Source organism: Miniopterus schreibersii, assembly GCF_964146895.1.
Source record: "Miniopterus schreibersii genome assembly, chromosome: 15".
Classification (NCBI taxonomy): domain Eukaryota; kingdom Metazoa; phylum Chordata; class Mammalia; order Chiroptera; family Miniopteridae; genus Miniopterus; species Miniopterus schreibersii.
In genome coordinates, this window is record NC_138115.1 from 13,085,087 (window position 1) to 13,103,519 (window position 18,433).

General features: G+C 44.6%; 1 protein-coding gene across 9 annotated transcripts in view; it reads right to left on the minus strand.

Annotated features, from left to right (window-relative positions):
• PXK (PX domain containing serine/threonine kinase like) overlaps window positions 1-18,433 on the minus strand; it is a 73,887-nt gene that overhangs the window by 54,907 nt on the left and 547 nt on the right. For 7 of the 9 annotated variants that reach the window (XM_081160765.1, XM_081160769.1, XM_081160764.1 and 4 more), the window contains exon 1: window positions 13,526-13,746. The exons of 1 other annotated variant lie outside the window; for it this stretch is intronic. In XM_081160765.1, coding sequence (XP_081016891.1) covers window positions 13,526-13,627 — 102 coding nt within the window. In that variant the 5' untranslated portion in view covers window positions 13,628-13,746. Of the gene's footprint in view, window positions 1-11,072; window positions 11,156-13,525; window positions 13,747-18,433 lie in introns of those variants that run through there. One more of the 9 variants, XM_081160771.1, reaches the window with a different exon arrangement.

The window sequence follows — 18,433 nt, forward strand, 5'->3', positions numbered from 1 at the left end:
CCATGTGACCTCCCAAGCCCTCAGACTAAAATCAGTATTCAAACTCATAGTATCACACAGCACAACAGCTGCAGCTTCTGGGCAGTGGGCAGCAACACCCTGGAGGACAGCAAAGTTTCTGAGGAAATCTCAGAGTTGCAGGACTTGTGCTCAGCTCACTGGCCACTTGCCTGGCTGCTTACGGTCCTTAATTCTCACTTAGAATTAAAGAACATTCCTTGCTCTGCTAAATATTCAGTATTTATCATTGTCTCATCTGCAGATTTTCAGGGCTGAAATGTTTTATTTTAATTGCTGTGCAACCCAATAATGTGTGAACCCCCCCCAAAAAAAACCCTCAAAACCAATGAAAACATTAAGCATCTGAAAAATCACCATTGTCTTGACCTACACTGTGGTAGGTGAGGGAAGCCAAGTATATCTCCTTTTCAACTGAAATAAATTTCATTTGAAATCGAACTGATGGGATCATAGGACCGTGTGCTTTAACTTTATGCAAAACAAATTCTCCAGTTTCTACTCTGTGTTCACAGAAGGGACAAGGAACACAGCACAGGCATGCTTTGATTCCTGCAGTGCCATGCAGGGCCCTATCCCCTATGGCTCAGCCCTCTCTCCCTTCCCCAAGCCTTTTGAAGTCAACGCTCTTTCTCTGCGGGATAGGTTCCTGCCCTGCCAGGGGAGCTAGTCTCCACACCAACTTCAAAGACAAGCCAATGTTCAGCTAGGAGAAATACTGCAAAGCAGCATCACAAGTTCTTCTGACCTCAGACATAACTACAGAATACATACAGCATTTTAAATAGCACTTCCTGTAGCATCCTCAGTACAATGACCCTTAAATGACACCAAAAGCAAATTATATCATGGTAAGACAAGAAACCAGTATTCCATCTTACATCAAAGCAATAAAAGAAAAACCCTCAAAAATATGAGGCTCAATTAAATAGTAATTAAAAATGAAATATAACCTTCACTTGTTCAATAATCCTCTCATCCCTTGGGCCAATACCTGAAAAGTATAGAAACAGATGCAGTGAACATAATCTGGCTAAAAAAGACAGTTAAACACACAAACTCCAATCTTGTTGGAAACAGTGATTTTTATGTGGGCTCTGGTAGCTAAGGTGGCGAAGCCCCCATCCCTCATGCCCTCAGCTGGCACCAGCCCCAGTACCTGCTAATAATGAAGTACTCCTCCTCCTGGAGCCACTTCTCTACCTACCCCCATTTGCCACTGCCCCAAAGACAGACCACCAGGAGTCCTTCCGGAGCTTGAAGGAGCAGCTAGCTGGTCACTGCGCCGATCAGCCACAATGTGCACCCCTGCCCTGTACCACCTCACATGTGCCCAGGGGAAAGGGCACCTGCTTCCATTTACAGAGACCTGATTGTAAGCCCAACTGCCACTTACTGCGTTTTGTGACCTAACTTCTCTGAGCCCCAGTTTATTCATCTATACTATCATACCTTTCCAACAGGGTGGTGGTGGATATCAGATGAGATCGCATATTTAGAGCACCCGGCGCAAAGGGCAGCTTTGTAACTTCTCTGCTAAGAAAGCAGCAAGCACAAGGTGTCTGCAGGGAATGTATCACGGCTTTAAAACCAGGCACAAGAGACAGCAGCAGCACTGGGAGAGCTCCAAGGATTAATAAAAAGCAGCCATTCTCTCTGAACATGGGAAACGATTTTACCAGTCTCTGATTTCTAACAGGGAATACCATGACTCCAGCCTCTACTGTCCCAGCTTCTGCACCACTTTCAAAATGGGCTAATTAAAAAGCCTGCCCCTAACATAACCTAAAAAGCCTGCCCCTAAAATAATTGTGGGTATCAACAATAAGAGAACGGATACATTATTTATGGGTTATCCATTTAGTAGAAGACTGTGGATGCCTTTAAAAGGGTATTTTAAAATAATTTTTATTATAAGGGGAAAGGTGTATGCTATAATGTTAAATATTAAAAATGATAAAAAATTCTGTGATAACTTTGACAGGAGGAGGGAACCACACCAACTGGTAACAGCAGTTGTCTCTCGAGATAAAATTATGTGCGGTTTAAATTCTTAGTTCATTTTTCTATATTTTCCAGGATATCCTCAATGAGCATATACTACTTTTCTAATCAGGAAAAACAAATTTTAAGAAGTTTCTTGGTTTGCTACACATGTAATTTAAAACATGCTGCTTTAACAGAAGGACTCCTGAGTGACAAGGTAAGAATAGAGATGATCTGAGTTCAGTAAGAGCACAGTATATCAATGATAAATGTAAACTATCAGCTTTTCCCCTTTAGCAAGGGAACTTTTGGTCACTTTACAACTCATCAGCACTTTCACTGTGCTGGGAAGACTGGGAAACCAGAAAATGAAAGTCAAATAAATTAACCCTTCCCCTGGCATCAGGGGTGGTACAACATTTGGTGGGGAAAAAGGTTAAAACTATGAGTTGAAGTCGAGCAAGGGGAGTCCCTACTGGTTTCAATAATTTACAGTGGAACCGGTCACCATCGCTAAGGATAACAGACGGCTGACTACACATAAATTTATTCTACATAAGCTAAAAATGTCGCTGTGTTATCCTGAGACACTAGTTCCCATTCATAAGCAACCATGTGACTATACGTGCCATGCCGCCACACATCTCCTCAGAGCTCACGGTAATAACTGCTGTTACAGAGCACTCACTCTATGCCTTCACCTTACTGCATCTCCCAGCAACGCTTGGCAGTGTCACTACCTCTCTTTTCCAAGAAGCCCAAGGTTCAGAGAGCGTAAATGCCTTAAACAGGTGCACTCCGCTAAGTGATAAGAGTGGACCTCACCCTGGCCTGTGTGACCCAGGACACAGCAGTTCCTACGTTCTGTGGCCTTGGGCAGAATGCTTTCACATCATATACCCTCTCATTTTGATGAACAGAGGGAAGCTGAACAGGCAGAACCAGTCCTTCAAGTCAGGAAGAAGCTGGAGAGTGAGGGGCAGAGTGCAGATGAGAACCCAGGCCCGGCAATATGAGCTAATGTAGCTGTAGAGCTCTCCCAACACGCCTGGCCTACAGTCTCCTGACTTGACTATCCCTGCACCTTGTGACCTGCCTCCTCCTCTGTGTACACAAACTGCTGGCTGTAAATCTGGGCTGAGTGTGAGCTGGCAATGCATAGAAGCTGTGCACAAGTAAAAAACGATATTCTCTTCACCATGTTAAGCCCCACCATGAACATTAGGTAGGTTCTGAAGCAGCAGAAAGGAATATTTTTATATGAACACGCCTAAAGTAGACAGCAGGCTTATGGAATACTCAGCAATCTGAATGGCAGTTCATTTCAGTTGTGGCAAAATGGAACAGGCTCTTTGAGTAGGTTGCTTTGCTTCCACACTATGCTCCTATTAAAACCTGACAGCTGCACAATAAAGGAGCCTCTTTCCTGTGTCTTACTGATAAAGCCACGGAGGCTCTGGGTCTCAGTGGACCCAAAGCCCCACTGGTTGCAGGGCTAGCAGGTCCTCTCTCTGTTCAGCCCTCCTCAATCAGTTCAGCGGTTTGAAGAAAGGAATGGCCTAAGACTGTGACGTCCAATATGGCAGCCACTAGGCTAGTGCCACTAAGGGACTGAATTTTAAATTTTATTAGTTAGTCTAGTGGCTATAGTACTGGATAGTACAGTTATACACTACTTATTTGCAGATATAAACATAGATATTTACAAAAATGTAAGCATTAAACACAATGTGTTATGATTTGCTTTGTTTCCACTTAAAATATAACATGAATCTCTTTACATATTAGTAACCATACATCTATTTATTATTTTTTAAATATGTTTTTATTGATTTTAGAGAGAGAGAAAGAGGGAGGGAGGGATGGAGAGAGAGAGAGAACCATCAATCAGCTGCCTCCTGCATGCCTCCTATTGGGGATTGAGCCCACAACCTGGGCATGTGCCCTGACCAGAAATCGAACCGGTGACCTTTTGGTGCATGGGACAACGCTCAACCAACTGAGCCACACCAGCCAGGGCTGGATATTATTTTTGATGTCTGTATCTGTGCTGTCCAATATAATAGCCACAAGCTATTGAGCACTAGTCCAAATTCAGATATGTTGTAATTGTAAAAATATACATGATGTAAAAAATGTTTTAAGACATAAAGAATGTAAAACATATTAATAATTTTTAGACTGACTACCTTTTGAAATGATAATATTTTGGACACAATGGGTCAAATAGATTATATTATTTAAATTAATTTCACCTGTTTCTTTTTACTTTTTTAATGTGGCTACTAGAAAATTTTAAATTATATACGTGGTTTGCATTATATTTCCACTGGACAGCACCGTGAATTAACTCCATTCCTATGCAGTCAGGATGGGAGAACTGAGAAAATGTTCACCCAAATCAGTGTTTGGTGGGTTAGTAGCAGTTTAGAACAATGAACAACTAGGGGCTCTGGAGGATGTTTCAGGATTTATGTGTTAAAGGCTATAGGCTTCTGTTTTATTTCTACTTTTTTAAAAAAATCCGTCAATAAAATAATTATTTAAATATTTTCTCCCTTTAACTGGGAACAGACTAAGAGCCTCAAAGTGTGCACTCAGGAAGCGTGGAAGGGGTCAAGATCAGATGAGTGTGTTCATGATTTAGTTGGTTTGTCACGATTTTGACCATTACACAGCTTTTTAATTGACTTTGCTCTTTGTTATATATGATTTCATTCCATGCCCATAATGGACCATGACTAAAGGCAGACAAACGGAATGCCAATGGCAAAACACGAGTTAGTGAGACGTTAGAAATACAAGAAGTAGAATCATCATAAAAGTGGTAATTCTGGCTCTGGCCAATGTGGTTCAGTTGGTTGGAGCATTGTCCCATACACAGAAAGGTGGCAGGTTCCATTCCCAGTCAGGGCACATGCTTGGGTTGCAGGCTCAATCCCTGGTAAGTAGGGGTTGTGCAGGAGGCAGCCAACTGATGTTTCTCACATCGCTGTTTCTCTCTCTAAAAATCAATGAAAAAATTTTTTTAAAGTGGTAATTCTGCAAATTGTCTAAAATGCTCTTTATCAGTGCCTTAAGTTGTAGTCATCTTGTCACAATTCTTAACTGTCTCTAATACTGCAAAAACCAGTATAAGTCAGATCCCACACATTAATATAATTTTTAATAATGTACTGATCTGGATAAAATACTTTTTAAATTTAAAATCACTTGCAGAGGGGGGTTTTACAATTCAATGTTACTATGAAAGGAGTTTGTAAGTTAAAGAAAAACAGAGGCAGTGGTATTTAGAACACATCCTCTGAAAGGCTCTGTTAAGCCCTTCCTAGTTCCCTAAACCCCAGGGCACCTGTGTGGATGGAGCTACTCCCACTGTGATCTCACTGCTCCCAGGTAGGCCGGCAGCACTTTGAGTACCCTCCTTCACCTTTGGTTTAGGTGTCTGCCCCCTCTCCAAGGATGCAAGCTCCCTGTTTCATTCATCTTTTTATCTTAATACACAGCACAGTGCCTGGCACGCAGGAGGCTCTTCACAAGTGCCTGCTAAGGTTCCCAGCACCTTAGAGGCTTTCTGATGTAGACACAGAGAACTGTGTCCAACCCCAGCGTACATACATGTCCACTTAGGGGAAAGGGAGTCAGCTGGGCTATAGGGAACTCAGTGCCTTTCTCAGGAAGCAGCATGCTGAATGTCAGCCACCCTCCACAAACTCACAAATGTCAGCATGGTCACTGGTAGGGGAAGAGGCAGGGGAAAGTACATAGCAGACGGCCTTCTATTTTATTTTTTAACTCTGCAGCCAGAGGTGAGATGTGTGTGCCCCAGTGCTGGGGCTCCTCCGTGATGAACCAAAGCTGGGAGGTGAAGAGCTGAAAGGGGCCTCCTCCCTTCAGGCCTGGCCTCCGGGAGCTCACCTGGCAGTTCAGAGGCAGAGCACACACTGGCCCACCTGCCTCTTCCACCTCTTCCAAGGCCTCTGACGCCAACCGCCAGCTCTGCAGCCAGGCAGGCTGGGTAAGGACACCTGTGCAGCACCTCTCTGGGCCTGGCTGGCCAAACGTGTTCCTCAGGGGGGAAACGGGGGACAGGGGAGTGGAGGGTGCTCTTTGAGATGTCACTGATCTTTTTTTGCCATTTGTTAGCAAAAGTACTCATAGTTGATAATGAGACAAACTTTTAAATAAATAATTTTCCTTTTGCCACTCAACATACTTGAGTGACTAAAAAGCTACCAGGGCTCTGGCAAATACAAAGGTAATAAACAACAAAACAGCTGATGCTATGTGCTGAGCTCTGTTCAGATTGCTCCATGTATTTGAGTACAGTTAATCCTCACAGCAGCCCATGCTAGCCCCACTTTACAGATGAAGAAACCGCGACTGGAGAGATTAAGCAGTTTGTCCAAGGTCATTAAGGCATTGTCCCTCTCCCCCAGTTATTTAGTTTCACCTGTGCCAGTGCAGTAAGAAACAACAGGTGTGTAAAATGCTTGCAATTTTCAGCCAAAGCTTACTATCTATGTGCCAAGGACTGTGCTAGCTTGAAACTGAATCAAAATAGCAATCAATACATAAACATGAAAAGCCGGATTTAGAATAAAAAATATATATCTCAAAGAGAAAGACACTGACAGGGGTGAACAAGATGCCCATGTGGCCCTTACCATATAAGGAGTGGGAAGGGGCAGAGGTGTGCCCTCCTTGCACCGACCCGCCTCTCCACCCTCAGCAGCCTGACTGCTCATGGGATAAGTGAGCACAACGCTGCTAGTGACTGTGGAGATCTATATGGTTACATGCAGAGACGCCTAGAGCACAGTAATGTGCCATCCAGCCATTCCCTGAGCTCTGGTAGGTCAGTGGATGCTCCCAAGCTGGCCAGAACCTTGGCCTGACACTAGAGGTCTGTTGTGAGCAGGCCCAATTCAGGCTTCATGTCCCTCTGCTTGGGCAAACAGGAAAGTGTGCATGTGCATGTGTATATGTGGATGTGCATGTGCGTGCATGTGTGACTAAAGTGCAATGAATCTCTGCCTAGGAATCACCTGTCACCTGGGGGAAGGGCAGGCTCAAAGGCAGGCCCTGGATTGAACACGGCTTTTCCTTTTCACCTCTTCAGGTGGTTCTTAGATATTTTTACATCCAGGATTCTGCCATACCAACACTCCATTCATCCCCTCTTTCCACCACCATAAACAAGACTCAACTGAATTAATGAGGAGAGAAATGACCTGTTTTTGATGAGCCATGTCAAAGAAATGTGGGCAGCCTTGTTTAGATCTCATAAACAGAGGTTCTGTGATAAGCAGGTGGAACCCTGGCTAGGGCTCAGGCACCCTGCTTTCCAGCCTTCTGTCTAGTAAGTCAGCGAGGCACGCACAACTAAGTGCACTAGACAAGCTGCAACCTATAGCAATTTTTTTTTCACACTAACAGGACATAATTCATCTATTGTTCTAAGTATAGGATTTTCATAAACTAGGGTATCTGTGGTTGTGTATTGCATTAAGATGCACATATCTCACCAACTAAAATAAGTAACTCTCCAAGTTTATAGTTCTTAATAATTTTTCCAACAGTGATCCACAGCCTAAGAGCAGGCTTTAGGTCAGTGAGCTTCTGAGAGCATACATAAACATGTGTATGAGTGTATATGAAGAATTTGCTCCTCTGACGAGATCCTTAAAGGACCAGATCTGAAGAGAGAAAGAAGTTGTGCTTAGAATACATCCTGAGTTTAGCATCCTGCAATGTTACAAAACTTTCCAGGGAAAGCACGAAGAGGTTCAAGGTTTCTTTTCAGAGTAATGAAAATGTTATAAAATTGATTATGGTGATAGATAAAGAACTCTGTGAATATACTAAAAGCCATTGAGTTGTATACCTTAAGTGGGTAAAATCAATGATATGTACATTATACAAAGATGTTTAAAAAACCCCCAAACTTTCCAGGGAGAATTCCCTAAACTAACATGTTAATAAATAGAAGAGTACTCTCTTGGCTATCAAAAAATACTTGATTATCTGAAGACAACAATGACAATGGAATTCCCCTTTGCTTTCAACTGCACCCTTTTAGAAAGCTGGAAGCAACTCGATATCATGATCTTCAGCCAGAAGCATCCACGAATTTGGTAGTCAGCAAGATCAGCTGGAGACTAAATGGTTAATCCGCACAAACTCTTCCCCTCCTGAAGTCCAAGTGTTTACCCCCAATAAGTGCTTGTCCCATAGTCCTTAGTCAAAAATTTCAAACTGAAAACAATGGACCCCTGTCATCTCCTTTGAAAAGGAGCCACACCTTCATTTCCCCCTACCCTGTGCATGTCACTCATGAAAGAAGTCACTGACAAGTTTAAGCAGAAAAAAACAATGAGAAAAGTCTATTGCTCTCCCTCCCACAACACCCGAAACACTGAAGCGCTTCCGAGTTCTAAAACAATGTTTGGGTCCAGGTCTCCCATTTTCAGGATGCTAAAAGCTGGAACATAAAGGAGCTTCATTTTGTGTGAAGCCACCAGAAACCTCTAGCAGCTTGAAAAGGAACCACTACCTGCCTGCAGTGGGTTTGTATTACTTGCTCCAAATGACCTCATTCAGACCCTCAATCACAACTCTGTATTTTGGACAATCTCAAGATCACAATCCATACAGAAGCTGTGCACAAATGGTGGCTGTGTCCCTGATTGCCCCAGGGAGCAAAGCATATAACTCTTTTCACAGAAAGTAAACTTCAGCCCCAGAATCCTACGTTTCCTCCTAGTAACAATAGCCAACTTCTTACCTGTATTCCTACCAAAAGAAACCTTTCTAGGGTGATAACCCTCAAAAGAGGTGATGTATGAGGATTAAGAATTACCAGGCCCTGTATCAGGCTGCAAAAAATTATCCTCAACAGGAAGAGATTATTTACAATTTCTAAATTACTAGTCTCTAAAAGCTTCCAACTCAGGTTTCCGACTTCATCCCAGGTTTCAAGGGCAAGTGAGGAAAAATACATGACTAAGTAGAAGACAACTGATTAGACTGTCAGAAAATAACTATTATTTTATTATAATGTGTGGAAGTGCTACAAGTTAACTACCATACTGTCTGCCTTTGAACAATTTCAAGATCACAATCCATATGGAAGCTGTGTACACAGGGTGGCTGTTTCCAAACATCTTCAAAAAAACCTTTTTAAGTATTCAGTATAAACTGGAATTCTAAAAAACTTCCAAATAGCATCCCAAAAGGAAGACCAGATAGATTCTGGGACTGAGCACTGGATCACCTTAAAATGTCAGGATCTGGAGACAATGATGTCCTAATTTGGCTTCACATTTGAAGAGGTATTCTGGTAACATAATGGATAAAGTTTTAAAGACTATCAAAAAAGGTCGCTGATTAAGAAGCTGAAGCTCAATCAACAAAGCCACAAGAGGAACTTCAAAACCATCTGTGCCACGACAGGTGAAGATACACACTTTGTAAAATGGAAGCCCTCAGAATCTGACAGAACAAAAGCTCTGTGAAAGCAGGAGCTGTCTCCTTCACCACCAGGTCTCCAGCACGAGCCTGGCACACAGTTGGTAGGCACTCAATACGTTTTTGTTAAATGAATGAGTGTTGTTGAAAATAAATAAACTGTGCAGGAATGCAGTTTCTAAAAGTCAAAGGTTCAAGGAGAGATCCAGTTTCAGTAAAGACCTTAACGTGTAATATTACCTTTTCCACAGATTTAAATTTTTTCTGTTATGCCTAAATATAACTAAAATTATCTTTTGTTTGTCAAGAACAAAATGCACTAAATACAGAGAAAATGGGCCCTGATTCAGAAGAACCTCAGAGCAGAATATTTAAAAAGGAGAAAACTGAAATTAAGAGCTATCACACCACAGCATACTGACCACCAACACTCAGATGTGCATACTTGATAACAACCCTCTCCAAAACTGTCTGTGTCCTCTGGTTTCTATTTCAGCTAAGTAAGCATTTTTTCAGTCAATTGACTTTAAAAGTTTTCCTTTTCATTCCTTTTCATGTAGCCAAGAACTTACAGATTTCCCTTGTTTTCTCTCTCAGTCCTCCCAGACTTTCCCACAATTTACCCGTGTGGCTTTTTACCAGAATTCCTTTTGTTTGGAAAATCCTTCCCTTTCCTCCCACCCCCTAAATGCTAAAAGCATCCTCTCCCTAAACACTGTCCTTTCTGATTTTATAGAAGCTTCATTTCCTTGCAGCAGAGGCCTGGTCTATTTCCTGAAGCTAAATTCACTGTGCTCCATAAAAGTAAAAATAAAATTACTCAAACCAGCCAGGCGCAGTATCACCTACCAGCTTTCCTCCTTTCTGCCAGTTGTTCATCCCAACATGCCTTTCTGGTGGTGACCATGTGTTCCCTTCACCCTTCTGGCATCTCTATTTTCCAACTGACAAAATGTTTCCCTCTCCAGTCCATAAAGCCTAAATCATACATAACCTAAAATTTTCTGCTATAAATTCTGTTTCCCAAGGTTAAACAACCTTGATAAATGAAAGGAACTATGGACACAAATGACCATACTTGCAATACTAACATTTTAATGTGTTTAACCCTCTGCATAAATGTCGCCAGGGAGTGAACAGGCGGAAGAAGGAATGCGTTTTACAAGTACTTCATAAAGATTCTTTCATTTGTGCATGGTAACAACTTCAAGAGGCAGGCAGAGCAGGCATGTATTAACCCATCTACTGATGATAAAACTAAACATCAAAAAGGTTAAGTGACTCGTCCAACCAATGTCACATGACTGGCAAGTGTCAGCCCAAACCCCACCTATTAAGGTCTCAACCCAAAGGCTGTCTACTATATACTCTCTGCATGTTTCTCTCTGCCAGCCAAGGCGCAACTTCCTAGAGATTCAGCAATTCAAAGGGAAGACGCCCCTCTGACTTTTGGGACACCATCTCCCTTTGGCTAACAAGCCAGAAAGCCATCTTCAACCTTCCCACAGAAAACAATGCCTTTTTCTTCTATATACCACCCTGAACAACTACTTCTTTCCAAAATAATTTCCAACAGTTCTTGTTTTACAGAGACTTACTCAGAAGGCACTAATAGTCCAAAAAACTTGCATCAGCATATGATTTTCTCAAGTTCAGGGCTGACGCAACATTTCTCAGTCTCAAGTTTTACAGCTAAAACGACAAGAACACAGAAGAGTCAAAAATTATGCAAGACAATGCTACTTTTTTTTTTTACTCCAACACATCTGCCTCTATGGGTCTCCTGTGAGTCACTGTCTTTTGTGTTTAGTCATCATTATAGGAACTGCCATTCTCTCTACCCTCAATTATTTTACTTTATTCCTTAAAGAAAAGCTCTGCAATAGAAAAGGAATTCTATTATATCTTTCACCACCTTGCTGAAGCACTGACGCCTTAACTTGGTGCCTCAGATACCATGCTGCCCCAGTTCTCATCACTACCATTTTACATAAACAGAAAGAGAGGCAAAGTGAGGTTGCAATTCACTTAGTAATCACTCAACAAACACATATGAAATCCTATCAGATGCCAGGGACTAGGACCGAAAAAATGAACAAGAAATGTCCCTCCTCTCACAGACTGGTAGGGAACAAAACTAAAGGAGTAATTAAAGGATAAACTGACCATTAAGGTAGGCACCTGGCTGGGGCAGTGGCCATCACAGAATGACTCCTGGAAGGAGCATTTGCAAGTCTCTCTCTCTCTCTCTTGAATCTTAGTACAAAATAAACCTAAAAGACTCAATCATCCCCGCTTCTTAAAAGGTTATATGAGATACTTGCCAAAGGTCAAGTGAAAAATTGAATTTAATAGCAGAATTTATTCTTGTCCCTGGCTGGGTAGCTCAGTTGGTTAGAGAGTTATCCTGATAAGCCAAGGTTGTGGGTTTGATCCCCAGTCGGGGTATATATAAGAATCAACCAATGGCCGGGCCTGCGAGGCTCAGCAGTTGAGCATGGTCCTATGATCCAGGAGATGGAGGTTCGATTCCCGGTCAGGGCACATTCCTGGGTTGCAGGCTCCATCCCCAGTAGGGGGCGTGCAGGAGGCAGACAATCAATGACTCTCTCTCCCCCTCTCCCTTCCTCTCTCTGAAATCAATAGACATATTTTTTTTAAAAAAAAGAATCAACCAATTAATGCATAAATAAGTCAAACAACAAATCCATGTTTCTCTCTGTCCCTTCCTCTCTCTAAAATCAATCAATAAATAATGTTAAAAACATTAAAAAAAATTTATTCCTGACTCCCTGCCCTAAATTTCAACCCTTAACTCATACTCCCTTAGCACAAATTACAGAGAATTTAATAAATTACGTCCTAAACACTGCCTTCTCACAAGTCCGTAGAACAGGATTAAAGATGATGCACAATGAAATAAAATATACTTTAAAAAATCACGATCATTTTCCCAACTGGAAATGAACACTGAACAATCCAAGCCCTGCAAAGCACAGCTGTTGGAAGAGGAAACTGAGGTTCAAAAAGTCCCACTTTAATACAACAGAATCAAAGGTCTCTTTGAAGTCACCACAAGAGCTGGAACAAAAAGAGAAACAGAAGGCTACTGTGGAGCCCCAGCCTGCAGATGATGAACCCCAAGCACGCTGCAGTAGTAAACAAACAAGCCTCTGAGCCGAGTCTGATTTGTGACCTAACAAAACATTACAATTTAAGGAATCTCTCTCTTCCCATTCATCACTTCCCCAAGTCGCGCGGGCTGGCAGCTCCTGCTGTCGTTCCCGGCTCCTGGGTTCATCGCTTGTAAACCATAACGCACAGCGTGCTCGTCCAAGAGAGGTACAGGCCAGTGAAGACGGCCACGGTCTTAAAGCCACATAAAGGCGGCATAAGTACCAGCAGTGAACCTGCCCGTGTTTACTATGGGCACCTACGGCCCCTCCGTGTCGCTCCGGGGGTTTAGGCTCTAAGGGCCCCCCTGCCCCTGCATCGCGGGCGCCGGGGGGCGCGCTCCCAGGCACCTGCCTCGGCGGCGCCCGGGCGCCTCGCTCCCGGTCCCCGCGCGGCCGAGCGCCCGACCCCGACCCGCGGCTGCAGACCCGCCGCGCTCCTCCCGCTGCCGGCCAGGCGGCGCCGGGTCCCGCTTCCTCCCTGCGCCGCGCACAGTCCCCGCCGCTCGGACCCCGCGGCCGGGGGAAACTCCGCGCCCTCAGAGGAGAAGGCTGGCGGCGGGCTCGAGGGCGCGAGGGTCCCGAGTGATCAGTTTACCCGCCGGCCAAGGCGGGGCCGGGACGCCAGCACCGCTGGCGACTCCGAGTCCCTCCGGGCGCCGAGCCCCCGCCGCTCTCTGGCCCCGGGGCTGCGATCCCCGCCCTCGGCCCTCCCGGACCTCAGCGATCGCCTGGCCCCGGGGGCCCAGACCCAGAACCGCCGCAACCCAAAGCCCTCCGGGCCTGGGCCGCCGATCCCCGCCGGCCGCCCTGCGGGGCCGCCCGCAGCCGCTCGCGGCCCGGAGCCGCCCCGCGCCGCCCGCCCGCGGGCCGCGCACCGTGTGGGACTGCAGGCTCTGGCTCGCCTCGATGGCTGCTGTCAGCGGCACCGTGTCGTCCAGCAGCACCTTGCCGGCCGGCGGCTTCTCCATGAAGGCCATCCCGGGACGCCCGTCCGCCACCGCCTCAGGACCGCGGGCAGGAACCACAGGCGCCGACTCCCGCCGCCCGCCCGGCTCCGCCGCCGCCGCCGCCGCTGTCAACACGCGCCGCCCCGCGCGCCGCCGCCGCCCGCCGGACCCGCGGGGTCCTAGCGCCGCCCGCCTCCCTCCCCGCCGCGGCCTCCCGCGGGGTCCTAGCGCCGACCGTCCGCACCGGCGCTGCCCCGACCCCCCGTTCTCCGGGGTCCTCGCGGCCGCCCCGCGCGCCGGGCACCCCCAGCGCCGGCCCTCTGGCACTGCGCCCTAAGCCATCACCCCGAGACCCTCAGATCCAAGACCGTGTCCTCAGCCGTGTGACCCGGGAGCCCTCAGGCCCACAGGCCCCCAACCCAGCCGCTCAGGGCTGGGCTTCTCACATCAGGCCCTCAGGAGACGGGCTGTCAGGCTTGGAACCTTTACAACTGGACCTTCCCCCCCAGGCCTTGGAGATCCAAGGACCTCCCTCTTCAGACCCAAGAGCCTAAGAGCTGGGCCCTCAGAATTAGACCCCACAGCTGGAGCCCTTGGACTCGGGAACCCTCAGACCCAAGCTCTTTGAATTAATTGGGGACCCAAAAAACTGGGCATTGGTCCTGGGATTCCCGGCCTGTACCCCGGCCCAGCTCAGCTCAGCCCACACGCCTTCGGCCCTGAGCGCCTCACACAAGACCTCAGACTTAGGGTCCTCGGTCCCACTGCTCCAGCTCCAAGAACCTCACACCCAGAGCCAGAGGACTTTGTGCCCAATTTCTTGGCCCCGAATTTGTCCCACAGTCTGTCTGAACCCAAGGCCACAGTCCTGGCACTCCTTCCAACCCTCCCCCTACGCCCCTCCCCCTGCCCCCCACAAAGAACCCACCCACACTGTTCAGTCCCAGGGCAGCGTCCCAGGAGGACCGGATGGAATTAGAGGACCGGGATCTCCAGGGCTCTGGCATTTACCAGCCTTGTGACCTTGATGAAGTTACTCAACCTCTCTGAGCCTAGCTCCCCATCTGTAAAATAGAAACACTTGTATGGAAAGGTTGGTATGGAGAATGCATTAAGAGGGGAAGGGGCTCAGCACATAACAGAAGTTCAGTATTCCTTCCTTCCTTCCCTTCAGTTCACATAATGGAGGGTTTCTAACTCTTACATTTGTATCCCCTAAATTTCTACATTTCAGACAAGAAAACATTTCTTGTCTGAATACCCTGCCCCCCAATTTGATATCACAGCAAAGGCTAGACAGTATCTAAAGGGTAACCTCTCCAGATCTCAGACTTAATGGGACTGTTGGGCAACCCCAAGTGGCTAAGGAGCTGGGACAGAGTGACGTAGGGGAAAAACCCAATGCACAAGAGGGACCTTCCTGATTCAGTCCTAAAATAATCAGAACTCTTCCTGCATTCCATTTTGTCCCAGTGTGCTTAAAAGCATCAGTCTATTAAAACAAAATCATATGTCACTTAGAGAGGACCCAACTTTTATTTTTTTAATGCAAATGGATTATTTCACTGCTGGAATCACAGACACCCAAATTCTGCTTTAATCATTTCTCCTGCTGTATGGACTGACCATGGCAAAGCTCTTCTTGCATACTGCTGGTGGGAATATAAAATGCTCCAAATTTTCTGAAAGGCATTTATTCATTCAACAATTATTTACTGAGTATTTACCATGTAATAGGCCTAGGGCTGGGATTTAACAATATATATCAAGGGCTTTGAAAATGTTCTCACTCTGTAATTCTACCTCTAGAAGGGTATCCTAAGGAAATAATCAGAAATCAGTGGAAATATAGAGCATGTGAGGATAAGTATCTAACAAGAGGGAATTGGACAAATCACGTTAATCATAAATAGAATATTTTCCAATGATTAAAAATCATCCAAAAAATCAGACTGATATCAAAGAATATTTAATGGTGCTGGGAAATGCTCTTTATATAATAGTAAGTGGGGGGAGGGGGGAGGGAAACAACACAGTTGACTTTTGAACAAGAGGGGTTTGACCTGCGCAGGTCCACTTACCTGTCGACTTTTTTCAATAAATATAGTCAGCCCTCAGTATCTCGTTTTGCATTCACAGGCTGAACCAACTGTGGATCAAAAACAGTATTTTTGATCCATGGTTGGGAATCTGGAGATGCAGGGAGCTAACTATATGCATTGTTCTAGGCCATTTTATATAAGGGACTTGGGCATCTACACATTTGGGTATCCATGGGGAGTCCTGGAACCAATCCCCCTTGGATACCAAGGATTGATTGTAGTTAAGTTTTGGGAGAGTCCAAAGTTATATGTGGACTTTCGACTGCATCGGGGTCAGTCCCTAACCCCTGCATTGTTCCTGGGTCAACTGTACATGCATTTGTATGATCCCAAGTTTTAAAAATATATTTATAGGAAAAACACCGAAAGAAAATACACCAAAATATTAACTTGGGGTCTTCAGGAAGTGGGATCATGATGCTTTCCATTTTTATGCTCTTCTGTGTTTTTCAAAATGTCTCTAATGGAGATATTTTACTTGTATAATTACAGAAAAAAATAGTATCATATGAGTTGCAAAGGTCATAAAAGAACCACCTTGTCTAGTCTTCCTTGCTAGAAAAGGAAACTGAAAGTGAGAAATCAGATACTTGATGGAATGAAACCAGAAACTCAATCTAGACTTTCCTTTTCTCTGGAAATTCTTGCCTGAACTACGCCCCTTAAATACTATGATGCATCTCATAATTTCATTTTCACCTTTCCAAATCAGTGCCTTGTCAGCGATCCTCTGAGGACCTTGGACTTACTTGGATTCACTGGAGACCAGGCCCCAAACCCTACAACAGCCTCAACATCTGTTTGGCTTTTGAAGTGGCTCACATATGGGAGGAAACCCTCCCCAGATAGAGGGGAGCTTAATCAAACCAGCTTTGCTGCTAGTCTCGGTCTGGGCAAAGCTAATGAGGTATGCAGTACCTTAGTTTTTGCCACATACACTACTACTCAGGGCTAGCAGGAAAAATATTTATATTCTTGTTTGTTGCCAAATGTTAGATAGCCCAGAGGTTATCGAACAACATGATGTCTGGCCAGACTGGCTGAAGATGAGTTTTAGTAAGGATGCTTCTAGACCTGGCAACTGCTCCACAAATCAAGTCACAGAAGCTTGTGGAGAACTCAGTGCTCCTAAGCAGCATCGCCTCCCAACTCAAACTGATTTTCTTTAAATATTCATGATCTGGACAGAAAAGCAAAATTCAGCTCAAATCTGATCATCATATCGCAGAGGAGCGTTCCCCAGGTTTCTAAGGTCGTATGAACTGTGTTACAGCTAAGAGCACTTAAAACTGACTATGGGACCTCCTCTTAACCCAGTTCTATTTATGTAGTGTCGACATTAGTTCTGGGTTTTTGTGTGACTTGAACTTAAATTTCTTCTAGTTGATTCTGCTTCACCCTGAAATTTCACTGAAGATGCTGAGAATTCTTGTCTCTGCTGTTTGTAATCCAAACGAAGACAAACCAACAACAAAGGACCTAAAACATCTGGGACCCGGAGATATTCAAGTGCAGCCCAGGAGTAACTTCACAGCACTCCCGTTCTGCTCAGACAGAGCCGATTAATAAATTATGCTAACACATGAGGCACTCAGAGTACCCCAGCTGCTCAGAGTGACAGTCAGCCCTTGGTAGAGTATGTTTTAATATAAAAATTTAATAGATGTAATTTAATAGCAATTCTCTTTGGGAGTAAATTGGTCTCTAAATCATACTCTAAGAACATTTTTTTTTTAAAAAAGGCTAATAATCTGGACAAAACTTAAACCTGTGGTTACCTAAGAGGTACCAGTGTGCATTCAGCAGTGCTTGTACTTCCAGATGAATACGCACGTCAGGTGCACGGGACGAATGGCAACTGGGATGAGGCTCTCCCCTTGCTGTTACTTAAGATTTGCCACTCAGAAAAGAAACAAGCAGCATTTTACCAATAGGGGAATGTTTCTAATAGAATATAAAAACCTGTTAAGCAATTTTCCAGTACATTAGGCAGAAATTGCTTAAGATGAGTGTATCTTCCTGTGATAATCAAACACTGCATAAATTGCAGTCTTATAACGTCCCTATGTGGGACATACTAGTACAACTTGGCCTATTTTAGTTAAGTCATTTGTACTCACTTCCACATATGACCTCATACAGTCAAAACCACCTCTGTTATCTGGGAGAGGATTTTCTAATTTGAGGGCCACTCATGCTTTCACTGGAAGTCATTCTTTCTGGCAGCTCATATGTACAGGGTTTAAAATGAAAAAGCCAACCCACTGGTTTTCCTTATTGCCAGCTTTAACAAAGATAGTTTGAGAATCCTGGCTCTGAGTAAAAGTAACAAATTATCATTTACAGAGAAGCATCCCTAACTTCTTGCTACTCGTCTATTCAACTTTCTACTGATATACAGAGATCAAAGACCATGATACCTAGGGAGCATAAAAAAAAAAAAAGGAAATGAGCTTGAGAAAATACTTTTGAGTTACACAATATAAATCAGCTAACAGCCAGTTCTGACATTCACACCCCCCCATGCTTAGCTTGCACAAATTTTTTCATCTTTAGAATAACTATTTAAGTAATTCTGCTCTGGAGACAAATAATCACTGAATGTCAACATAGAAAAAGGGTAGGAACAGGTATAGGTAGAAGCCATAAAGTAACAGTATATAGGAAAATGCTACAACTGTAGCAGGGGATAAGATCTAGAACATTCTGAAAACAACAACAAAATTCTATAGAA